The sequence below is a fragment of the Rhinatrema bivittatum genome, chromosome 8, assembly GCF_901001135.1.
Source record: "Rhinatrema bivittatum chromosome 8, aRhiBiv1.1, whole genome shotgun sequence".
NCBI lineage: Eukaryota > Metazoa > Chordata > Amphibia > Gymnophiona > Rhinatrematidae > Rhinatrema > Rhinatrema bivittatum.
In genome coordinates this window covers 76137608-76158819 of record NC_042622.1, presented here as the reverse complement: position 1 = coordinate 76158819, position 21212 = coordinate 76137608, and the positions used below count along the sequence as shown (strand labels likewise).

At 42.6% G+C, this 21212-nt stretch overlaps 1 protein-coding gene across 2 annotated transcripts in view; it reads right to left on the bottom strand.

Moving 5' to 3' along the window:
* The window catches only part of LOC115096615 (collagen alpha-1(XXVII) chain B-like), a 514116-nt gene that overhangs the window by 316392 nt on the left and 176512 nt on the right, over nucleotides 1-21212 (bottom strand). For both annotated transcript variants that reach the window (XM_029611498.1, XM_029611499.1), the window contains exon 11: nucleotides 6951-7004. In XM_029611498.1, the coding sequence (XP_029467358.1) occupies nucleotides 6951-7004 (54 nt within the window). The remainder of the gene's footprint in view (nucleotides 1-6950; nucleotides 7005-21212) is intronic.

Below are 21212 nucleotides of genomic sequence, written 5' to 3'. Positions count from 1 at the left end.
TATCTGCTCACACAAATATTAAATCCCTGTCTTTCAAACTCTATGAAAGCATCACACGCACACAAATATCTTCATACATACACGACGCAAAGTCGGCAAAAGTTGCTTACTTGTAACAGTTGTTCTCCGTAGACAGCAGGATCAATCAGCCACACAAATGGGTGACGTTATCCTGACACCACTGTGATGAAAAAGCTCTCCCAGAGTTCAGAAAAATTGAGGTTTTCATGTGCATGTATTTCCCACACAACCGCCCGTCGCGTGAGTCTCCTTAGGCTTTATAGCAAACTATTTTTCAACACTAAGGGGAGGTGGGTGGGATTAGGATTGTGTGGCTGATTTATCCCACTATATACAGAGAACACCTGTTACAGGAGAAAATCTTCGCTTTCTCCATGGACAAACAGGACAACGTAAGCCACACAAGTTTGTTATCTGAATGTAAGAGGTAGCTTTTTCCTTTACCACTTATTTTCCCTCTGGCTAATTCCAAGGAGAATTTTGGCACTTTGTAGATCAACCCTAAGGTTTTTCTCTCACCCCGGGTGCTGCAATTGGTCAGCTCAGCATTATAAGAGCCTGGTTAAGCATGTGTAGAGTGTAGTTGTAGTTTTTGGAAGGAGAGGGTCGTGATATTTTGAGCGGACCCTTGTAGGCCTCACAGCCTGTAGCCTGTAATAAGGACTGGGTTTTTGCTGGTTACCTCATGGACCTAGAATGACCCTTTCCTTGAGAGAGAAGAAGAGAGAGATTTTTTACTTTGAGAGATTTTCTTTGGCCTGCTCTCAGTTCAGGAGGGAATTCACCCCCGCCTGAGAGGAATAGGATAAAGTGCTCCTTTGCCTTGTGACTGCAATTAGCTGGAAGAGAGAAATTATTTGGAAGAGTTTTTGTTTTTTTTTTTCTGTTTGTTGGGAGGAACCTTTCACCACTAGTTCCTACCCACCCTACTTTCCTGTCACCAGAAACGGACATTGAATCAGAGGTCGACTAAAGCACTTGGAGGTTTTCTTTTGTACTCTATCAAGAGATTTTGAGCTTCTTTTTTTGTGATTTTGGAATTTGATCAAGTTCTCCTAAGTTACAGTAAAGTACAGTGTCAGCTTGTTATTTTCATGTTCCCCAGCTGAGACGATAAGGAGCGAGTACATCTGTGCTACTGATTTCAGAAGTCTAAGAGACTGATTCAGGGTTCCCACCTCCATGAGCCTAAGGCCCCAGTGGCCTGTCCTTCTTCACAGCAGAAGAACCCTGGCAGCCCAGTGGCCTATTGTGAAGTTTTGGACTGTGTCAGAGAGAGAAAGAGGGAGAAAGAGCAAGCTGATCTGAGAGTCAATGGCCTAGGGACTGTTGTGTGCCCCTATTTGAAACAGCCACCATTCCTGTAGACAGGAGGGCGACAAATGTAGCAACAATTTTTTTTTTAAGGGTTCCAGAAGAGATCTGGGAAACTATAGATCAATGAGCCTGGTATTGATGCCAGGCAAGGTGATGCATATAGGGAAAAATAACCCATGCTATAGTTACACAATGTTGGGTTCCATATTAGGTGCTACAACCCAAGAAAGAGATCTAGGTGTCATAGTGGATAACACATTGAAATCGTCGGTACAGTGTGCTGCGGCAGTCAAAAAAGCAAACAGAATGTTGGGAATTATTAGAAAGGGAATGGTGAATAAAACGGAAAATGTCATAATGCCTCTGTATCGCTCCATGGTGAGACCGCACCTTGAATATTGTGTACAATTCTGGTCGCCGCATCTCAAAAAAGATATAATTGCGATGGAGAAGGTACAGAGAAGGGTTACCAAAATGATAAGGGGAATGGAACAACTCCCCTATGAGGAAAGACTAAAGAGGTTAGGACTTTTCAGCTTGGAGAAGAGACGACTGAGGGGGGATATGATAGAGGTGTTTAAAATCATGAGAGGTCTAGAATGGGTAGATGTGAATCGGTTATTTACTCTTTCGGATAGTAGAAAGACTAGGGGGCACTCCATGAAGTTAGCATGGGGCACATTTAAAACTAATCGGAGAAAGTTCTTTTTTACTCAACGCACAATTAAACTCTGGAATTTGTTGCCAGAGGATGTGGTTAGTGCAGTTAGTATAGCTGTGTTTAAAAAAGGATTGGATAAGTTCTTGGAGGAGATGTCCATTACCTGCTATTAAGTTCACTTAGAGAATAGCCACTGCCATTAGCAATGGTTACATGGAATAGACTTAGTTTTTGGGTACTTGCCAGGTTCTTATGGCCTGGATTGGCCACTGTTGGAAACAGGATGCTGGGCTTGATGGACCCTTGGTCTGACCCAGTATGGCATTTTCTTATGTTCTTATGTTCTTAACATGGTAGAACTTATTCTTGAAAACAAAGTGGTAGGTTTTAAAAGCCTTGCTCACGCAAAAATGGCCATATTCGCCTGTTAAGTGGGCCGCACGGGAGCTATGAAAATTTTAAAAAGCTGGGAAAGATGCGCGTACATTCATGTACATATGTCCAGAAAAAGCAGGTGAAAAAGGGGCGGGGCACTCCAGAGGCGGGGCCAGCACCGATGCGCGTAATCCCTAATTTTCCTCAGCCAATGTGTGTATGTTACCAGTGAAAATTAGCAACAGTTCCTCAGGAGTCTTAACCCCTAATTTTCCTCAGCCAGTGTGTGTATGTTACCAGTGGAAATTAGCTACAGTTCCTCAGTAGATGCAGGAGTCTGAGTGAGAGGGAGAGGGAGAAAGAAAGACTATAAGGTTCCGCATGACATTCAATATGTGCACCATTGTAAGGGGGCACTTTGATTCAGGGTGAGTTTTTGGGAGGTGGGTTGGGGTTTGGGGGGTACCCTTCAGAGGTATTCATTGTAAAACTGACATCATTAAAGAATTTTAGACCTTATAAGCAATGAAAATTCATACAAGAGGAGTTGATTTCCACACTGCAGTCTCTGCTAGCTGCATTGTACAAATCAACTCCTTTTCATCACTCTCGCATAAGATATGCATGTAAAGGCTGCAAATATGTGCACGTGAAAAGTATTTTAAAACCTACGCATATTTATTTATCTATCTAATTTTATATTCCACTTTTCAGCACTTCAAAGTGGATTACATTACATTGCATATACTTTATAAAATAGTGTGCGGCACAATATGCTCGTTTATGGGTGCATGCACGGCCCTTTTAAAATCTACCTGAAAGTTACTATCCATATAGATTTTTCCAAATGGAGAAAATTCATTAGTGGAATACAGCAGAGATCTGAACTGGGACCTGTGCTGTTTAACTTATTTATAAATAAACTAGAAAAGGGAGTCATATGTGAGGAGATCAGACTAGCAGATGACATAAAATGATTCAAAGTACTGAAATAGCGAGCTGATTCTGAGGAACTGTAAAGAGAACCTTGCAAGACTGGGGGATTGGCAGTGCTGCAAACCCTCATTTTTTTCAAACTTAGGCTACTGCAACTCCCTTCTACTTGGAGCACCTAAAAGTCTTATAAAAAAAAAAAAAAACTACAACTACTATAAAATGCTGCAGCTAGACTCTTAACAGGATCCAGGAAATTCAATCATATCTCGCAATCACTGATAGCTCTGCACTGGCTTCCGATACAGTCCCAAATCCAGTACAAAGTCTTAACATTAAAACACTTCTCCCTACATTCTGACAACACTGGCCTAGTAGGAGTGGTGATTCAACCATATAAGCCACAGAGATCACTAAGATCTCATAATAAAGGATTACTAGCTGTGCTATCATTACAGAATACACTCCTGACAAAAGTAAAAGAACATACGTTCTCGATAGCAGGACCTATACTTTGGAACTCTCTACCTGAGACTCTACGACTAATTACTGAAACAAAGAAATTCAAATGTGACCTGAAAACGTGGTTACTTCAAAATGCCTATAACCTAACTTAAGCTGTTCGGAAATCGATATGTGCTCCTTCGAGGACAAATTCATTATGAACCTAACTAAAGAACCCAATACTATCTTCATTCTAATCCAGCCCAAATAAATATATTTAATACATCTTCTCTCTACCCCCAACTTTATATCCCTCCGGCACCTTGTGCTAAAAGTGCTACCTCATCCTTGAATATCTTTCCTCTCCTGACCACCTTAGTCGATGTATGTGTCTTTCAAAAATGTATGACTTCTGAACACATCAAGTGAATGTAATTATCTACCTATGATAATTATGTCATGATGTAAACTGTCATTCACTTGGAATGATAGTATATAAAATGGCTAAATAAAAATAAATAAATAAACCAACCCTGGGGTGTATACCATCTGATCCAGGTGACAGACTACTCTTCAGTTTGTCAATCTCACCTACCACATCTTCCAGGTTCACCGTGATTTGGTTCAGTTCATCTGAATCATCACCCTTGAAAACAGTCTCTGGAACTGGTATCTCCCCAACATCCTCTTCAGTAAACACCAAAGCAAAGAATTCATTTAGTCTTTCTGCGATGGTCTTATCTTCCCCTAAGTGCCCCTTTAACCCCTCGATCATCTAACTGTCCAACCAACTCACTTGCAGGATTTCTGCTTCGGATATATTTTAAAAGTTTTTATTATGAGTTTTTGCCTCTATGGCCAACTTTTTTTCAAATTCCTTCTTAGCCTGTCTTATCAATAAGGGGCCACCTGGCAATAATGATCATAATATGATCAAATTTGAATTCATGACAGGAAGGGGGACAGTAAGTAAATCAGCTACAAAGGTAAAACGTGTGCAAGAGGCATGGACATAGTTAAAATATACTATCCTAGAAGCACAGTCCAGATGTATTCCACACAATAAGAAAGGTGGAAGGAAGGCAAAATGATTAGCAATATGGTTAAAAGGTGAGGTGAAAGAGGCTATTTTAGTCAAAAGATCTTCATTCAAAAATTGGAAGAAGGATCCAACAGAAGAAAATAGGATAAAGCATAAGCATTGGCAAGTTAAATGTAAGACATTGATAAGAAAGGCTAAGAGAGAATTTGAAAAGAAGTTGGCCGTAGAGGCAAAAACACAGTAAAAATGTTTACAAATATATACGAAGCAGAAAGCCTGCGAGGGAGTCAGTTGGACCATTAGATGATCGAGGGGTTAAAGGGGCACTTAGAGATGATAAGGTTAGCGTGGAAAGATTAAACAATTTCTTTGCTTAGGTGTTTACTGAAGAGGATGTTGGGGAGATAACCTTCTCTGGAATGGGTTTCATGGGAAATGATTCAGATGAACTAAACCAACCGGTTGAGTTGAGTGCGTTGAGTGAAAAATAATTTTCTCCGATTAGTTTTATATAGGTTACTTGCTAACTATCCAACTTTAAGGGTGATCAAAAAGGTGGATGGTCTTCATAACATGACTTATGAGGAGAGATTAAAGAACCTAAATATGTACACCCTAGAGGAGAGGAGGAGCAGAGGTGATATTTATTTATTTATTTTGATTTTTTATATACCGATATTCTTACATAAAATGTAAATCAAACCGGTTTACATAAAACTGTAGAAGCAGAAAATAAACTTCCGTTGTCTGATACAATGAACATTTATAATTTAACTTATTAACGAGTCTAAAAAGTTGAGAAAAGGAAAAACAGGTTAGTTAAAAAAGAAAAGGAGAAAAAGCATAGATAAATAAATATTACATAAGGCACTAAGGATTGCACGAAGATACAGACTTTCAGATACTTGAAAGGTTTTAATAATTTATAGACAACAACAAACCTTTTACAATGGAAAAAAAATCAGTAGAACTAGGGGTCATGATTTGAAGATCCAGGGAGGAAGACTCAGAACCAATGTCAGGAAATATTTCTCCACGGATACCTGGAATGCCCTTCCGGAGGAAGTGGTGAAGACTAAAACTGTGAAAAATTTCAAAGCGGCATGGGATAAACGCTGTGGATCCATAAGGCTAAAAGATGGGAATGAAGAGTAGAGCCATGGGGGTGGCTTGCTGGAATGTTAACTACTACCTGGTGATTACTACCCTTGCTCAAAACATCCCTTGCAGGGTTAATGCAACCCCAACATTGTTCTCTGCTTCAACGGCAAAGGGAACTGTGGAAAAGAGGATTTGCATTCAGATAACAACCAAAAAGGACTGAATTTCACAATCTGGGTAAACAAATAAGTGTGGAGGTAGCTTGCTTATTATGACAGTTACTACCCTAAACCAGTTAAGCCTGATACATCACTTTGAAAGCATATAGAGCGTTGCTATTTGCTTCAGCGGTAGGGGGAAGTGAGGAAAACAGGATTTACATTCAGACATCATCAACAAGGCATCGATCTGTGCAATCTGGGTAACTTGCTTGATACGGTGGTTACAACCCTTAACCATAAGCCTTATGCTCACCTTTGATGCAACTCCAACATTACTCTCTGCATCAATGACAGGGGATGGCAGGAAATTTGAATCAAACAGTTACCAACAAGAGCCCTGAAGTTGGTGGTTGGTGAAACAGATAAATATGGGAAAATAAGTGTGGAAGCTTGCTGGGCAGACTAGATGGGCCGATTGGTCTTTTTCTGCCGTCATTTCTATATTTCAGGAGTGCCTCCTAGTCCTTCTATTATCCAAAAGTGTAAATAACTGATTTAAATCTACCCATTCTAGATCTCTCATGATCTTAAAGACCTCTATCATATCCCCCCTCAGCTGTCTCTTCTCCAAGCTTAACAGCCCTAACCTTTTTAGCCTTTCCTTATAGGGAAGCTTTCCATCCTCTTTTGCTGTTGTCATAGCTTAAAAGTGTTTGCAATGATAATATTTATTTAATATGTCCTTAGAAAACATGCATTCATCACTCAGATTTATTACATTTTTTTCCATTCTAATCCAAGTTATACAAGGTGAGAGTGATGGGTACTAGACAGTCTGGATCTGATGATATGCCAAAGCTCTGAGCTCACATCTGCTTCTTCAGTAAATACTCACTCGTTCTCCATCAGGTCCTTGAAGTCCGCATAAACCTGGGATGCCAATAAACCCCTGGTAAGAGAAAGCATGGAGTCAAATTCTGTTCTATTTTGAGAGAAGGGTCCATTTTTCTTCTTTGTTTTACAGTTTGTTCTCCAGCGTTGATCTACTGTGCTCTGATGAAATAAACCTTGAGGCAAGTGTATATGCCCATGGACTGCATGGTGCTGGCTTCCACGATGTAGTCCAAGGGCACATACGCTCACAGCAGGGATCATGGGAAGTCCATGCAGCAGGAGCCCTGTACTTGCTGTTTTCCTGAGGAAACGAAACCTAATTTCAGATTAGTTATATTTAAAACAAAGATTAACTATTAATACATTTTGTATTGCAGATGAGCAGAAAGTCCATTCATGGACTAATTGGAAAGCAGCCACAGAAAAATCCAAGTGTCTCATTTTCTTGCTTAATGCTTAAAGTATGGTTGGTCTTGCCCAGTAGCATAAAACCCTACTGTCAAAGGTAAATAATAAAAAAAAGTTTACATATTTGAAAACAAAACAAATTAGATGAGTGACCCCCATGGGGATAACTAGTAATTGGCCCTACTGTTAGGGCCTATGAGGGAAGTAGGAGTGAAGCATACCATTTTGACAACGCACACCTATTTGAGGCTACTGCAGTAGTGGGTTTCTGTCTGCTCAGGATCACATAATGCAAGGAATCAAAGTGACTTTTTTTTTTTTTTTTTTTACAGAAGTTGAAGTATCTGTTTTGATGATTCCTTTATTCCTATGCTTCTTCTTGGTGAGACAAGCCAGTCAAAGTTAAGATTCAATTCACACAGACCCAAAATCAAAACACTATATGGAAAGTGAAGGTGACATCTCTGTGGGAGGGCATTTTTTTGGAACCAAATCACCTCATCACTGAACTTATGATCAGGATAATTAAAAAAAAATGTTACAATCCAGGAATATAAAACTTTTGAAGTCAAAAGGATCAGACACTTTGGAAGTGACAAAGATCTAACAGACCTAGGTTTCTTATCAGATTATGAGCTTTAAAAATTATAGTGCCTGGCACTTTCCAATCACCCCTCAACCTCCCCACCCCCATCTCTTCCACTATCATTGGAATGCCGTTTATGATTCACTTATATTTTCTGGTAATGTCACCTTTTGCTTATTCTAGCCTGACCTGAGGAAGAGAATAAGCTCTCGAAAGCTAGTCAAAAAAATCTATTAAGTTAGTCCAATAAGATATTACCTTATATATTTTTTTATTTTTGTCATCCTTTACTTCTGTGCGTTCAAATGGATTAACATGGCAACCACACTACTTTATCTTTCCTTCATAGCAACAGGGCCGGTGCAAGGGGATTGGTTGCCCCCTCCCTCCTACTTCGTTCTCGTTTTTCTGGGCCGTGCGCAGGTTGGGTGCTGCTCGCGTCCCACCAATTGCAGCCCCACATGGCTTCGGCCCCCAAATGGTTGGCACCTTAGGCCCAGACCTAGTTTACCTAGTGTTTCCAACGGCCCTGTAGCAACCACTAGATGAGTGACTACATAGACAAAATGGAACGTAGTATAAAATGTGGCATCTTTAAGTCTAAATTGCAAACAGGTGTTTGTCACCCCGATGCACATAGATGTATATTTTGAAAAGTAATTGTTACAGGTGAACAACTATTTTAGAATGGACAGGTAGCATAGAGAAGAGGAGGATGGGAAAAGCATCTTGTTTCATGAATTATCCAAACCAAGGTCATGTTTTTACAGTGTCCTTTTACTGTCAATTTACATAAATTGTCTGTTTTGTTTTTATTGTTTATTTTGATATTGTTGCCCACTTACAGCAAGTTTTATTGTATAATGCAGGTTATAAATATTTTAAAGAAATAAATGTAACTTTGAAGCACAGCTCCCAGTTTCCTGTGGCAGTCCAGGAGAAGAGTTAGAATAGTCTTCCTGAGTCAGTGCTCCTGTTCCCTCTCTAGCCATATTCAATCAAATCTAGTCTAAAAACTCACCTCGTTAAGACTTCTATTAAATCTTACCCACTTATCTATAATAAATGCATTTCTTATAGACTCATGTATCATATGTTTGTCTTGCTAGACTGCAACCTTCATGGAGCAGGAACAGTCTCTTATGTGTATCTGTACAGAGCTACATGTGTCTAGCAGTGCTAAATAAATAAGTAGTAGTATTTAGAACATTCTGCAGCAAAGTTTCTAAAATTCTGTGCCAATTCTGGGACATGCTTGCTTGCATAAATATGGATATGGTTGCATGCAGGAGCAGATTAGTCTTTTGGGGGATCGTGCATTCCCCAGTAGGCCGGTCGCTCCAATCACGTCAGTTTTCCAGCTTCCTGCCCTGAAAAGAAATCTGCGGGGCCGCGGTAGAGCCCATCCTGCTGTGGCCCGATGAGACACCCTGCATGGCTGTGGCAGAGCCCATCCTGCAATGGCCCTACAAGAGGCCTTCTACAGCCCCAGCCCAAAGAGAGGCCCTGCAAGACTCCAGCAGAGACCCTCCTCTCCCCACCTTGCAGAAGCTGCAGGTAGCAGTGGCCTTCTTCCACCTCCCTTCTAGCACTTAGGAGCAGCACTGCCATCCCACAGCAGAAAAAAGGAAGGCTAGAAGAAAGGGGGAGGCCTCCAGATCAGCCACTTCTTGTAGCATCTAGAAAAACACCACTTTATGGATGAGTATGGCAATCTAATGACTCTTAAAACTATCTATCGCAGAAAAAACTTGGGCCACCCAGAGTCACCTCAGCTTAGTGGTTTCCTTGGAGTTCAAATGGGTTTCCTTTGTTTGTAGTTTATTCAGGTGACTCAGAACCTTCTCCCTTTTAACTGGGATCCCAAGCCCTGCCACGTGTTGCGTCCATCTGTCTCAGACGGCTTCGACCTCTGTGCCTCACCTTTCTTCCTTCTCTCTCCTCAAGCCTTGGGAAGATGGCTGCTGCCGCATTTTCATGTTGCTCTCTCCGGCAACCCTGGAACGGCAACGGCGACGGTGTCCGCCATGATTTTCCTGAGGGTCTCCTAGGGTGCGCGCGTGCATGCCACCCACGTCTTTATCCACGTCATGGCGGGAACCTCGGGGGCATCCCCTCCGAGTGACATCATCACATCCTGCTATTTAGCCTGTCCTTTGCTAACAAACTGAGTTAGCAAGAATTGGACTGCCTCCGGTCTAAGCTGCTCTGCTGCTTCCCAGCTGCCACAGGAAGCTCGCTCTGCCCTTCGGGGTAAATCTTCACTAACCTGGGGACCCGCTCCTAAAGGCAACCACTGTCATGAACCAGACTTCCAGGATGCACCCCAGATCTAGCTCAGGTATGCTCTCTGGGAATCCGATGAACCAAAGATTATTTCATCAGGCCTGTGTTATGTCCGTCGCTGTCTGACGTCTTTGCTCCGCCCTCCTTACCTCGTTGGCAACTCCCTTCGGGGTTGATGGAAGGCTAGCTGCTGCGGCGTCTCCAGGCCATCCTCCTCCGGCATTCCCGGACCGGCTCGACGCTGCAAGCCGCCATGTTGACCAGATGCCTAAGGGCGCGCGCGGCCCAACTGATGTACCAGCATTGGCATGAACCTCAGGGGCGTCCACCTGAGATGACGTCACCAGCTCCAGATATTTAAGGTCTCAGTTTTCGCTAACAAGATGAGTTAGCAAGGGATTGGTTTACCTAGCTTCCTCCTGATCGCTGCAGGTGGGATTCGCTCTCCACAACCCTAGCTATTCTGCCTCCTCGGACTTCACTAGAGGTACCCACTCCTCAGGGGCCTCGCTCTCTCTTTTTCTTTTCAAGTCGCAGTCCAGAACCGGTACTTGCTCCTCGAGGGCCCAATTCCCGGACTTGTTCCTGAATACCACTTCTGCTAAGAAGTCATCACTACTTACAACATTGTGAGTTTCCATCTATCTCTCAGAGCTTTCCCTGGGTCCAGGTACTCGCTCCTCGAGGGCCTAATGCATACCATCTCCTGGGCTGCCTTAAGAGACTATTGTGCGAGTGCTACCATCAAGGACTTGTTCCTGAACGCCGCATGCTTTGCCTACTCACTTTCTTAATTTCTCTACAGCTCAGCCACCTTGTGATCGCTGTTCCAGACCCTGAGGGACTACAGCCCAGCCGGGCGCTTCCAGCTCACTACTGCCTCCTCTGGTGGTTTACCATATTGTCTAATAAAAGAACTAGTGTGTATCTGTCTCCTACACTAGCCTGACCAGTGGTCCCTCTCGGGAATTCCCACAAGGGCGTGGTCACCTGCCACTGGTCCAAGGATCCACCCACAACTATTCTAAATAACTACAGATTGCTAAATACCAGCTTTAACAACAGAGCTTTCTGACAGCCTGATTTTCCAAATCATCTATTTTTTCATCGCATACTTGGGCCGCTTTCTCTAAAGCCTCCACCTTGTGCTCAAGTGCCCTAATGTCATCTTCTACCACCGTGATGTGGCCCTCCCTACAGTCCATGTGTTGCCCAATCTCTGAAAATGAGGAACAAAGCTCTGATATTTGCTTCAGAATTTGGATATCAAGTGCCACCACTACCACTAGAATGACTTTCTCTTCAGTGGATGCCTCCGCAGGAGCTTCTAGTGGTTCAGGCCCGCTCGCCTCCATCTTGGGATCTGGAACCCACAGTTTGCTCTGTCCTTCTTCGTGGCTTTGGTTGCCACTTAGTCTGTGAAGGGTAGCAAAGTCACTTCGGAAGTTCAGGAACAAAAGAGCTTTGCCTAGGTTCATGACGTGGTGAGATAAATACAGTAAAAATGGAAAATTATCGAGGGAAGGCTGGGCCTTGATCCTCGCACATCCTATTGAGCCCACCACATCACATGACCACCCCCCCTCCAGAAAAAACCAACTTATTTTAATTACTGGATGTTCAATGGCTGTTGCCTGCTTGACATATTTATTCCTTTTTTTTTAGTTTGGTTTTAATATTATGAATGATGTTTTATATCTCTTAACTTTATTGCTTAATGTTTTATGAGGAATGCTGTTTGTTTTTCCATTGTTGCAATGCATAATAGTCAGGCTTACTGTGTTTTCCAGAGCATGTGTGTGAGCAAGAGTGAGTGAGCGAGAATGAGCACACCAATAAGCTTTTGGGTGAGCAAGAGGTCTATTTAAAGCAGTGAGCGTGTATATGAGCTAGAGTTTGCAAGCCAGTCAGCATGTATGTGAGAGAAAATGTAAGGGAGTTTGAGTGAGAATGAGCATATATTTAGAAAGTGTGAATATCTATCTATATAGATACAGATATAGACTGATAGGTAGATATAGATATAAATAAAAGGGAGAGGAGAAATTTTATGCATACCTCCTATCCCTGACTAATCCATGACAATCTGAGGGTGACTGGAATTTAAAGTTTCTAGGTATAAAGAGCAAGTGATTTTTTTTAGCCTTAGTTTTAATTATTGGGTGTTATTTGATGCGTCTGCTGTTTTTAAATATTTTGATAGGAAAATTAAAATAAAAAAATTATGTTATATATTTTTAATTATCCAATGTTTGATTCATCAGCTGCTTTGAAATATTTATTATTTTTATGAGTATGGCTTTACTATTATATAAACCATCAATCATATCTTGATTTCATTGGTCGATGTTTAATGAGGAATGGTGATGTTTCTGTTTTTCCATCGCTGCACTGCATAAGGAGTCTGTCTTGTTATGGTTTCTAATTCAGTTTTTGTCTGCATGTTTCTAGATCAACTTTATTGTCTCTTTATTTGGTGAGGGTCTGTGTGTTCTGCATGTATAACTGAGGTGAGGTATTCTGCTAGCTTGTAGTTTCTTTGTAGGGATCTATAACAGTTTGGCTTTTTCTGTTATCCTAATATCAGGTGAATTGGTGTTTTAGGGCCTGCTGTAACAGGGTGCTCACTGTGGGGGTAATTTTCAAAGGAGTTACACATGTAAATATGACATACTATCGTAGCAATTTTCAAAAGCTATTTACTCAAGTAAAGTGCACTTACTTGAGTAAATCCTATGGACAATTCAATGGCATATATTGTAGCAATTTTGAAAAGCCCACTTACTTGAGTAAAGTGTATTTACTCGAGCAAAAACCAGTTTTGCTCGAGTAAATGCTTTTTAAAATCAGGCCCTGTGTGAGCATATTAGCAGCAGCAGCACAATGCCAGAATTGTGTTTCAGAAAGAGAGAGAATGTGTGTGTGTGTGTGGGGGGGGGGGGGGGGGGGTGTATCTTTCTCCCTGACACAGAAAGACAACCATATAAACACTTTCTCCATGATGTGAGCATCTTTGTGTCTGAGAGACTGTGTGTGTGTCTGACACTGGCTGGCAGAGTGGTTGTCACATTATTTGGCAATTGGTTCGTGAGCTGATTGATTGGCAAAGACTTTAATACAAGTCCAGGAATCCAAGATATAATTATGAGAGATGAAACCAGGCTTGCAGGCAGATGGAAACTGATTGCATGAATTGAAGAAGGCACGCAGCTCCGTTTGCTCATTGTTGGTCTAAGGTGTGTTCTATGACTTGGTTATTTAGGAAAAATGTGACATGTATGTTGGAGATTTTTTGGCTCAGTTCTTCCAGGCTCCAGGTCACATGATATACCGATAAAGGGTCAGTTTGGTGTGCTTTTTGGAACTGTTGAAACACATGCTGCAGGGAAAATGCACAAGGGAGTCAGACAGATTCCTTGTGGGCCAGTTTTGAAAAAAATCCCCCAGGCTGATATTTTCCTGCCATCCACCCCTGGTTGGGTGCTAGAGAATGATGTGGTCTGATGCACTACTGCTGTCCTCCTGTGTGCCAGATCAGCATAGGGGGGGTTGGCAAGGGTGAGAAAGGAGCCATATACATATCCATCCCCTAGTTCCCATGATACCACAGGAGTCTGGCAATTCTGCAGCATGGATTGGATTTTGCAACATCACAGGAGATTAGGGATCCTGCTCTAACATAGAAACATAAAACAAAGAAATGATAGCAGAAAAGGACCAACGGTCCATTCACTCTGCACAGCAAGCTTCCCAAGGTAGTATCTGCTGCACAGGGTACCCCCATGTATCAGTCAGTTTAATGCTTGACATGCTTTGCTTATGGTCTTAGCCAAAGAAGTAGTCCTGTGTTTTTTCCTTAATGTCTGAACATAAGTACCCCAGACTGTAAAAATGTCAATGCTCATGTTGAATGTCTCTGAATCAAATTTCTCTTTCCTTTCAGCCCCCATCCCCCTCCTTCGAAGCAGAGAGCAATGTTGCAGTTGCATCAAAAGCATCAAGACTTATTGGTTAAGGGTAGTAATCCCATGCCTTCTGTTAAGGGTAGTAACTGCTGCTCTGTGCTGGTTACCCCCATGCTCATCAGTTCTGCAGACCGTAAAAGTTGGGGCCCTTGGTGGTTGCTGTCTAAATCCAGTTCCCCTTTTCCCCTGCTGTTGAAGCAGAGAACAATGTTGCAGTTGCATTAAAAGCATCAAAGCATATTGGTTAAGGGTAGTAATATCCATGCCTTCTGCTAAGGGTAGTAACCGCTGTACCAACAAGTACCTTACATGGCTTGTCTCATTTCTGTCCTCTAGCCTTTAGGGATCCATAGTATTTATCCCATGCCCCTTTGAATTCTTTGACTGTTTTCTTCTTCACCACCTCCTCCGGAAGGGCATTCCAGGCCTTCACCACCTTCTCTGTGAAGAAATATTTCCTGAAGTTGGTTCTGAGTGTCCTCCCTGGAGTTTCATTTCATGACCCCTAGTTCTATTGATTTCTTTCCAATGGAAAAGGTTCAAAGTCCATACATCATTGAAACCTTTAAGGTATCTGAAAGTCTGTATCATATCTGCCCCTGCACCTCCTCTCTTCCAGGGTATACATATATTCAGATCCTTCATCCTGCCTCTCCTCATAGGTCTTCCAATACAGACCCCACACCATTTTTGTCGCCCTTCTCTGGACCACCTCCAGCCTGTCTCTATCCTTTTTGAGATACGGGTTCCAGAACTGAACACAATACTCCAGATGAGGCTTAACCAAGGACCTCTACAAGGACATCATCGCCTCCTTTTTCTTACTGGTTATTCCTCTCTCTATGAAACCTAGCATTCTTCTGGCTTTAGCTATCGCCTTGTCACATTGCTTCGGCAAGGGCTAAGATGACTTAGGAGTAAGTGAAGTTTTATACCTGCAACAGGTGTTCTCCATAGGGCAAACCAGTTACACAAATGTCATGTCACTGATGGCACCAACATAAAAGTCCCTCTCTAGAGCTAAAGGAAAACTAAAGTTTTTCAGAGCATGCGTGAAGCTACCATGCAGCTGTTGCAATGTAAGCCTCCTCAATTACTTCTCTAGCTAGGCTTCAGCTCCCAGGGAGGAGGGAGGGATTGTATGGTTGGTTTGTCCTATTGTTTATGGTGAATAATTGTTACAGGTATGCAATTTCACTTTTTCAATGGATAAGCAGGATAAATCCAGCCACACAAGTGGGAACTCCCAAGGTGAGGGTTGCAATGAAAATCATAGAATTTTTTCTGTTTTTGCAACCCAGTAAGGAAATGGAGGGAGAGTTGAAGCTTTAGTTAACTAGGGGGAATTTTTTTTTTTTTTTAGCATAGCTTATTCAAAATTACCATCTCTGCGAGAATCTTCTTCTAAACAGTAGCGCTTTGTAAAAGCATGAATAAAAGACCATGTGGCTGCTATGCAAATATCCTGCATCAAAGCTGATCTAAGATGGGCTACTGATGTTGATGTTGCTCTCTCTTTGATGGGCTTTGACCTTTGCAGGAAGTTGCTTGCCAGACTAAACATAGCAGAAAGAAATGCAATCAGAGAGCTAAGAAGATAAGGTTTGATTCTTAGCTGGCAAACCTGGAGTAGATTTCCTGAAAGATTTAGTCCTTTCTAAGTAAAATAGCAAAGCTCTTCTGCATCCTAGTGTAACTGTATTAAGAGTATGTTCAGATTTAGATGTATTAGATTTGGGGGGAAACGGAAACACAATGTATTAAGATTAAACTGAGATACAATCTTTGGTAAAAAAAATTTAGGGTGAATCCTTAGAACATCCCTATTTTTAAAAATTTGAGTAAAAGACTCAAAGGCAACCAAAGGCTTGAAGCTCACATATTCTATGTGCTGAAGTTACTACTATTAAGAATACCACCTTCCAGGACAGGTACTTGGAATAAACTAACTGTAGCTAGCAATTAAAATGGAGCAGGCATTAACTTTGCCAAAATTATACTGAGATCCCATTGGCTAGGAGGGTTTTTAGGTGAAGGCTTGTACGATAGCACGAGCAGTTTGTAGCTTTTAAGTGCAAACAAAATCCATCAGCATTCTTCAGGTACATCACACAAAAGTAGGACAGTCTTTCCCTTATAGTAGGATAGCTTATGTTACAGGAGTTGCTTTCGCAGGAGTCCCTGGAGCCTGTTTGTTCCCACCTGGACTCAAACTCTTATCTCTACTCTCGCTTAAGGTGGACCAGGCTGAATGTCTGATCCTGCTCTGTTAAGAGGACTGCCACTGCTCTCCCTGTAGGTCTGAGGCCCTTGCCTACTTCTTCTCTGGGACTTCTAGATCCTCAGGGTGTACATTTTCTTCTTTTCTCTGGTTGACACTCACAATAGTCCTCTCCATTGTCTTTCTTTAGCTTGAGGATAGTTTTTGGTATGCGTGGAAGCAGAGGAGGTTTGTGTTGCATGAAAAGAGAAAAGCATTGAATGCAAGAACAGAATAAGGGAAGCTTGTTGTTTGTCAGCGATGCAAAAAGATCTATTCATGGAGTTCTCCAACACCAAAAAAGATAGTTCACAATGTCTGGATGGATAGACCATTTGTGTCATTGAAATCAATGTTCAAAGAATCTGCTAGGACATTTAACTTTCCTGGAGGATATATCGAGTAGAGTATGCAGTGTGAAGTTTGCAGCCCTCTGTGTTTGCATACGAGATACATCTGATATGAGCCAATCTTCTAGCAGATAGCCGGATAACTCAGGGGCAGACAATGAGTGAACAGAACAACGCTACATTTCTGGTTATCTACCAATGTTTGTACTTATTTAGTTACATTAACTGGATAAGTTAGACCTGCCATCGAACAGATATAACTTAGCTGCATAAGACTTATCTGGCTAAGTACTGATTTTTTTAAAACAGATATGCAGCAGTATATGGATGGATGTTTTTGAATATTGAGGCTTATAATGTTGGGTCAAGCCATGGTAGAGAAGGGATACAGAAGCAGAGCCTGCACTACTGCCTCCAATTGGCATTTGTAGCAGCTGCATAGACAGAACAGGAACACAGGAGAGATGCATGCAGCAGCAGCTCAGTTTGCTTGGACCTATTGTCTCCATTTGCTACCACTGCCACTTCTGCCTTCATTTGCTGCCATCAAGCTTTTCCTGCCTCCATTTTCCACCACTGGGTGGTGGGCCTGAATGAACAGCTACTGCCTGCTGCTAGGTGTCTGACTGGCTTGTCCCAAGGAAGGAGGAGAGAGCGCTGCTTCATTCTGCTGCTCTCTTCTGATTCCCACAGCCATTGCATCCACTGAGCAGGCTGCCCACCTGAAGGAGAGAGCTATCACTGTAAGGAAGAGGGAGTGACTGCTGTCTGGGAGCCAGAAAGAAGGAGAAATGGGGGATGTTCATGCTGCTGGACAGGGAGAGAAAGAATGACAAGCTAGGGGGAGGAGTGTGAGGGATGCTGGAAAAATGGTGGGCATAAGATAAGGAGCCTAGAAGAGGTGCATGGTGAGTAGAGAGAGGGGGAACAGTATCAAGGATATGGTGGGAAGAGGATGGGGGCAAGGGGAAGGGCTTGGGGGATTTTGTGCAGGAGAGGCATTCAGGGATACATGCCTGAATTTGTCAATAAGCACACTAGGCCTGAGCCTAGGGCAGCACATATCTGGGGGCAGCAGATTGAAGATTTCATACCTTCCAGTTGTACCAAATGTCACTCAGTAGAGTACAGCTGTCCGATTCCTAATCCAGCCCCTCCAGGCAGCATGCAAAGAAGAGTTACGTGCTCCTTATTCCAGCCCCTCCCCACTATTCATTTAGGGACAGAAAGAGCAAAGAAGGGTCATTCTGGGGAGGTTAAGAGGGGCTAATGGGAGATCACTGGGGTAGAGACTGAGTGGATGAGCGGGGATCAGTTGGGGAGCATATGAGTAAGAGAGTGGGCCCGGGAGAAGTATTTGTGTGTGAGGGAAGAGATTGGTGCCAGGTCTGTATGTGTATATGCCAGATTGGGAGGACATTTTTTTATTTTTTTTTTTAGAAAGGGGATGCAAAGGAAAGTAGGACCTCAGCTCCCCTACAAAAATCAGATTCCAGATCTTCTCTCCCTCACTCTCAGATTCTATATCCTGGAACCTCCCCCTTCTTTCCTATCTCTCCTTTCTCCCCAGATCCTGGAACCCAGCTCCCCATCCCACCAAATCACTCATTTTCCCCCATCCCAAATTTCTAATCTTCCCCACCTTTCCTTCATCTCTATCAGACCCAGTCCTCTTTCCTTCTCAAACTCTTCCCTCATCCCCAGTCCTCTCATTTAATATTACTGTTCAATACTCTCTTTCTTTTGTCCCCTTTCCTTGAGATCTCCTCCCTGGGCTGATACTTCAGATCCTTTTCCCTCACCCAATAAAAAGAAAAATTATTCAGACAAGCAAAATTCCTTTATTTTTATAATATAAAGAAAAAATGTGTTGTCAATGTGCTTCTGAATTTTCAAATGTTTGCTAAGGAATCTACTCCTCAGCTGCCACAGCTGTGCTTTAGACCTTTTTCTACTCGTCGTTGTCTGACATTATGGGGGGGCTGGGGTGGGTGATAGCATCCACAGTGCCTAAGGGCATCAAAATCCTAAATCCATCACTGCAGGGAGGTGTTGGGTAGAGATTAGGAGGCATCTATGGCCCTAGTCCAGGCCTATGATCCACAGTATCTGGACAGTGCCATGGAGCAGCAGTAATGGTTCATGGTAGTATTTTTATTTTTCCACTGTTGCAGTGTAGAGTTTGGATTCTTGGGATTTCCAGTTTAGATTTTGTTTACAATTTTCTAGATCCTTATTCTGTATTTAATGAGGATTTATGCTCTGCATGTGTGAGTGAGGTGAGAGATTCTGCTTGGGTATAGTTTCTGTGAGGCGTTTACAGCAGTCAGGCTTGTTCTGTTTTCAGTAGGAGGTATATTGATCTTTTAGGGCATAGTTGTCGGGACAGCAGGGATTGAACCCTTGGTCCCAGTTGATCAAGGGCAAGGGATCCTAGAGTGGAGCCATAGAGACTCTGGCTCACCAAGAATTCTGCAGGAAATACCAAGCTAAGCAGAGTTAGGGAGACCTGCCTCCAGAGGTTCCCAATTGACCTGTAGGGAGAATGAGAGAGATATGGAACAACAATGGACCAAACTAAAAGGAGTAATTACCAAGGCAACTAATCTATATGTTAGAAAAGTAAAGAAAAGAAAAAGAAAAATGAAACCTATCTGGTTCTCCAAGGAGGTGGCTGACAAAATAAAGGCTAAAAGAACAGTTTTCAAGAAATATAAAGGATCCCAAAGGGAGGAGCACAAAGAAGAATATCTGGTAGAACTGAGGGAGACAAAGAAAGTAATCAAGACAGCAAAAAGTCAAGCAGAAGAAAGGAATGCCAAAGAGGTAAAGAGAGGTGACAAAACATTTTTCAGATACATCAGTGAAAGGAGAAAAGTTCAAAGTGGTATAGTAAAATTGAAAGGTGAAAAGGATCAATGTGTGGAGAGAGACCAAGAAATGGCAGAAATATTAAAAGAATACTTCAGTTCTGTGTTCACTAAAGAAGACCCTGGAGAAGGACCGTCGCTAGTTAACAAGAAACTAGAGGGGAATGGAGTAGATGTAACTCCATTTACAATAGAGAATGTATGGGAAGAGCTGGGGAAACTGAAAGTGGACAAAGCCATGGGGCCTGATGAGGTTCATCCCAGGAAACTGAGGGGAGTCAGAGATGTGCTGGCGGGTCCACTATGTGACCTGGTCAATAGATCCCTAGAAACGGGAGTGGTGCCGAGTGATTGGAGAAGAGCGGTGGTGATCCCGCTTCACAAGAGTGGAAACAGAGAAGAGGTTGGTAACTACAGACCGGTTAGCCTCACCTCGGTGGTGGGAAAAGTAATGGAGTCGCTGTTAAAAGAAAGAATAGTGAACTATCTACAGTCGGAAGAATTGCTGGACCAGAGGCAGCATGGATTCACCAGGGGAAGATCCAGTCAGACAAATATGATAGACTTTTTTGATTGGGTAACCAAGGAATTGGATCGAGGAAGAGCACTCATTGTCATCTACTTGGACTTCAGCAAAGCTTTTGATACAGTTCCGCACAGGAGACTGGTGAATAAAATGAGAAGCTTAGGAGTGAGTGCCGAGGTGGTGGCCTGGATTGCAAACTGGTTGACAGACAGAAGACAATCTGTGATGGTAAATGGAACTTACTCTGAAGAGAGAGCGGTGTTGAGCGGAGTGCCGCAGGGGTCGGTGTTGGGACCTGTCCTGTTCAATATCTTTGTGAGCGACATTGCAGATAGGATAGAAGGTAAGGTTTGTCTTTTTGCGGATGACACTAAGATCTGTAACAGAGTGGACATGCCGGAGGGAGTGGAGAGAATGAGACGGGATTTAAGGAAACTGGAAGAGTGGTTGAAGATATGGCAGCTGCGATTCAATGCCAAGAAGTGCAGAGTCATGCATATGGGGTGTGGAAATCCGAAAGAACTGTATTCGATGGGGGGAGAAGGGCTGATGTGCACAGAGCAGGAGAGAGACCTTGGGACGATAGTGTCTAATGATCTGAAGTCAGCGAAACAATGTGACAAGGCGATAGCTAAAGCCAGAAGAATGCTGGGCTGCATAGAGAGAGGAATATCGAGTAAGAAAAGGGAAGTGATTATCCCCTTGTACAGGTCCTTGGTGAGGCCTCACCTGGAGTACTGCGCTCAGTTCTGGAGACCGTATCTCCGAAGGGACAGAGACAGGATGGAGGCGGTCCAGAGAAGGGCGACCAAAAAGGTGGATGGCCTTCATCGAATGACTTATGAGGAGAGATTGAAGAATCTAAATATGTACACCCTGGAGGAAAGGAGGAACAGGGGTGATATGATACAGACTTTCAGATACTTGAAAGGTTTTAATGATCCAAAGACAATGACAAACCTTTTCCATTGCAAAAAAATCAGCAGAACCAGGGGTCACGATTTGAAACTCC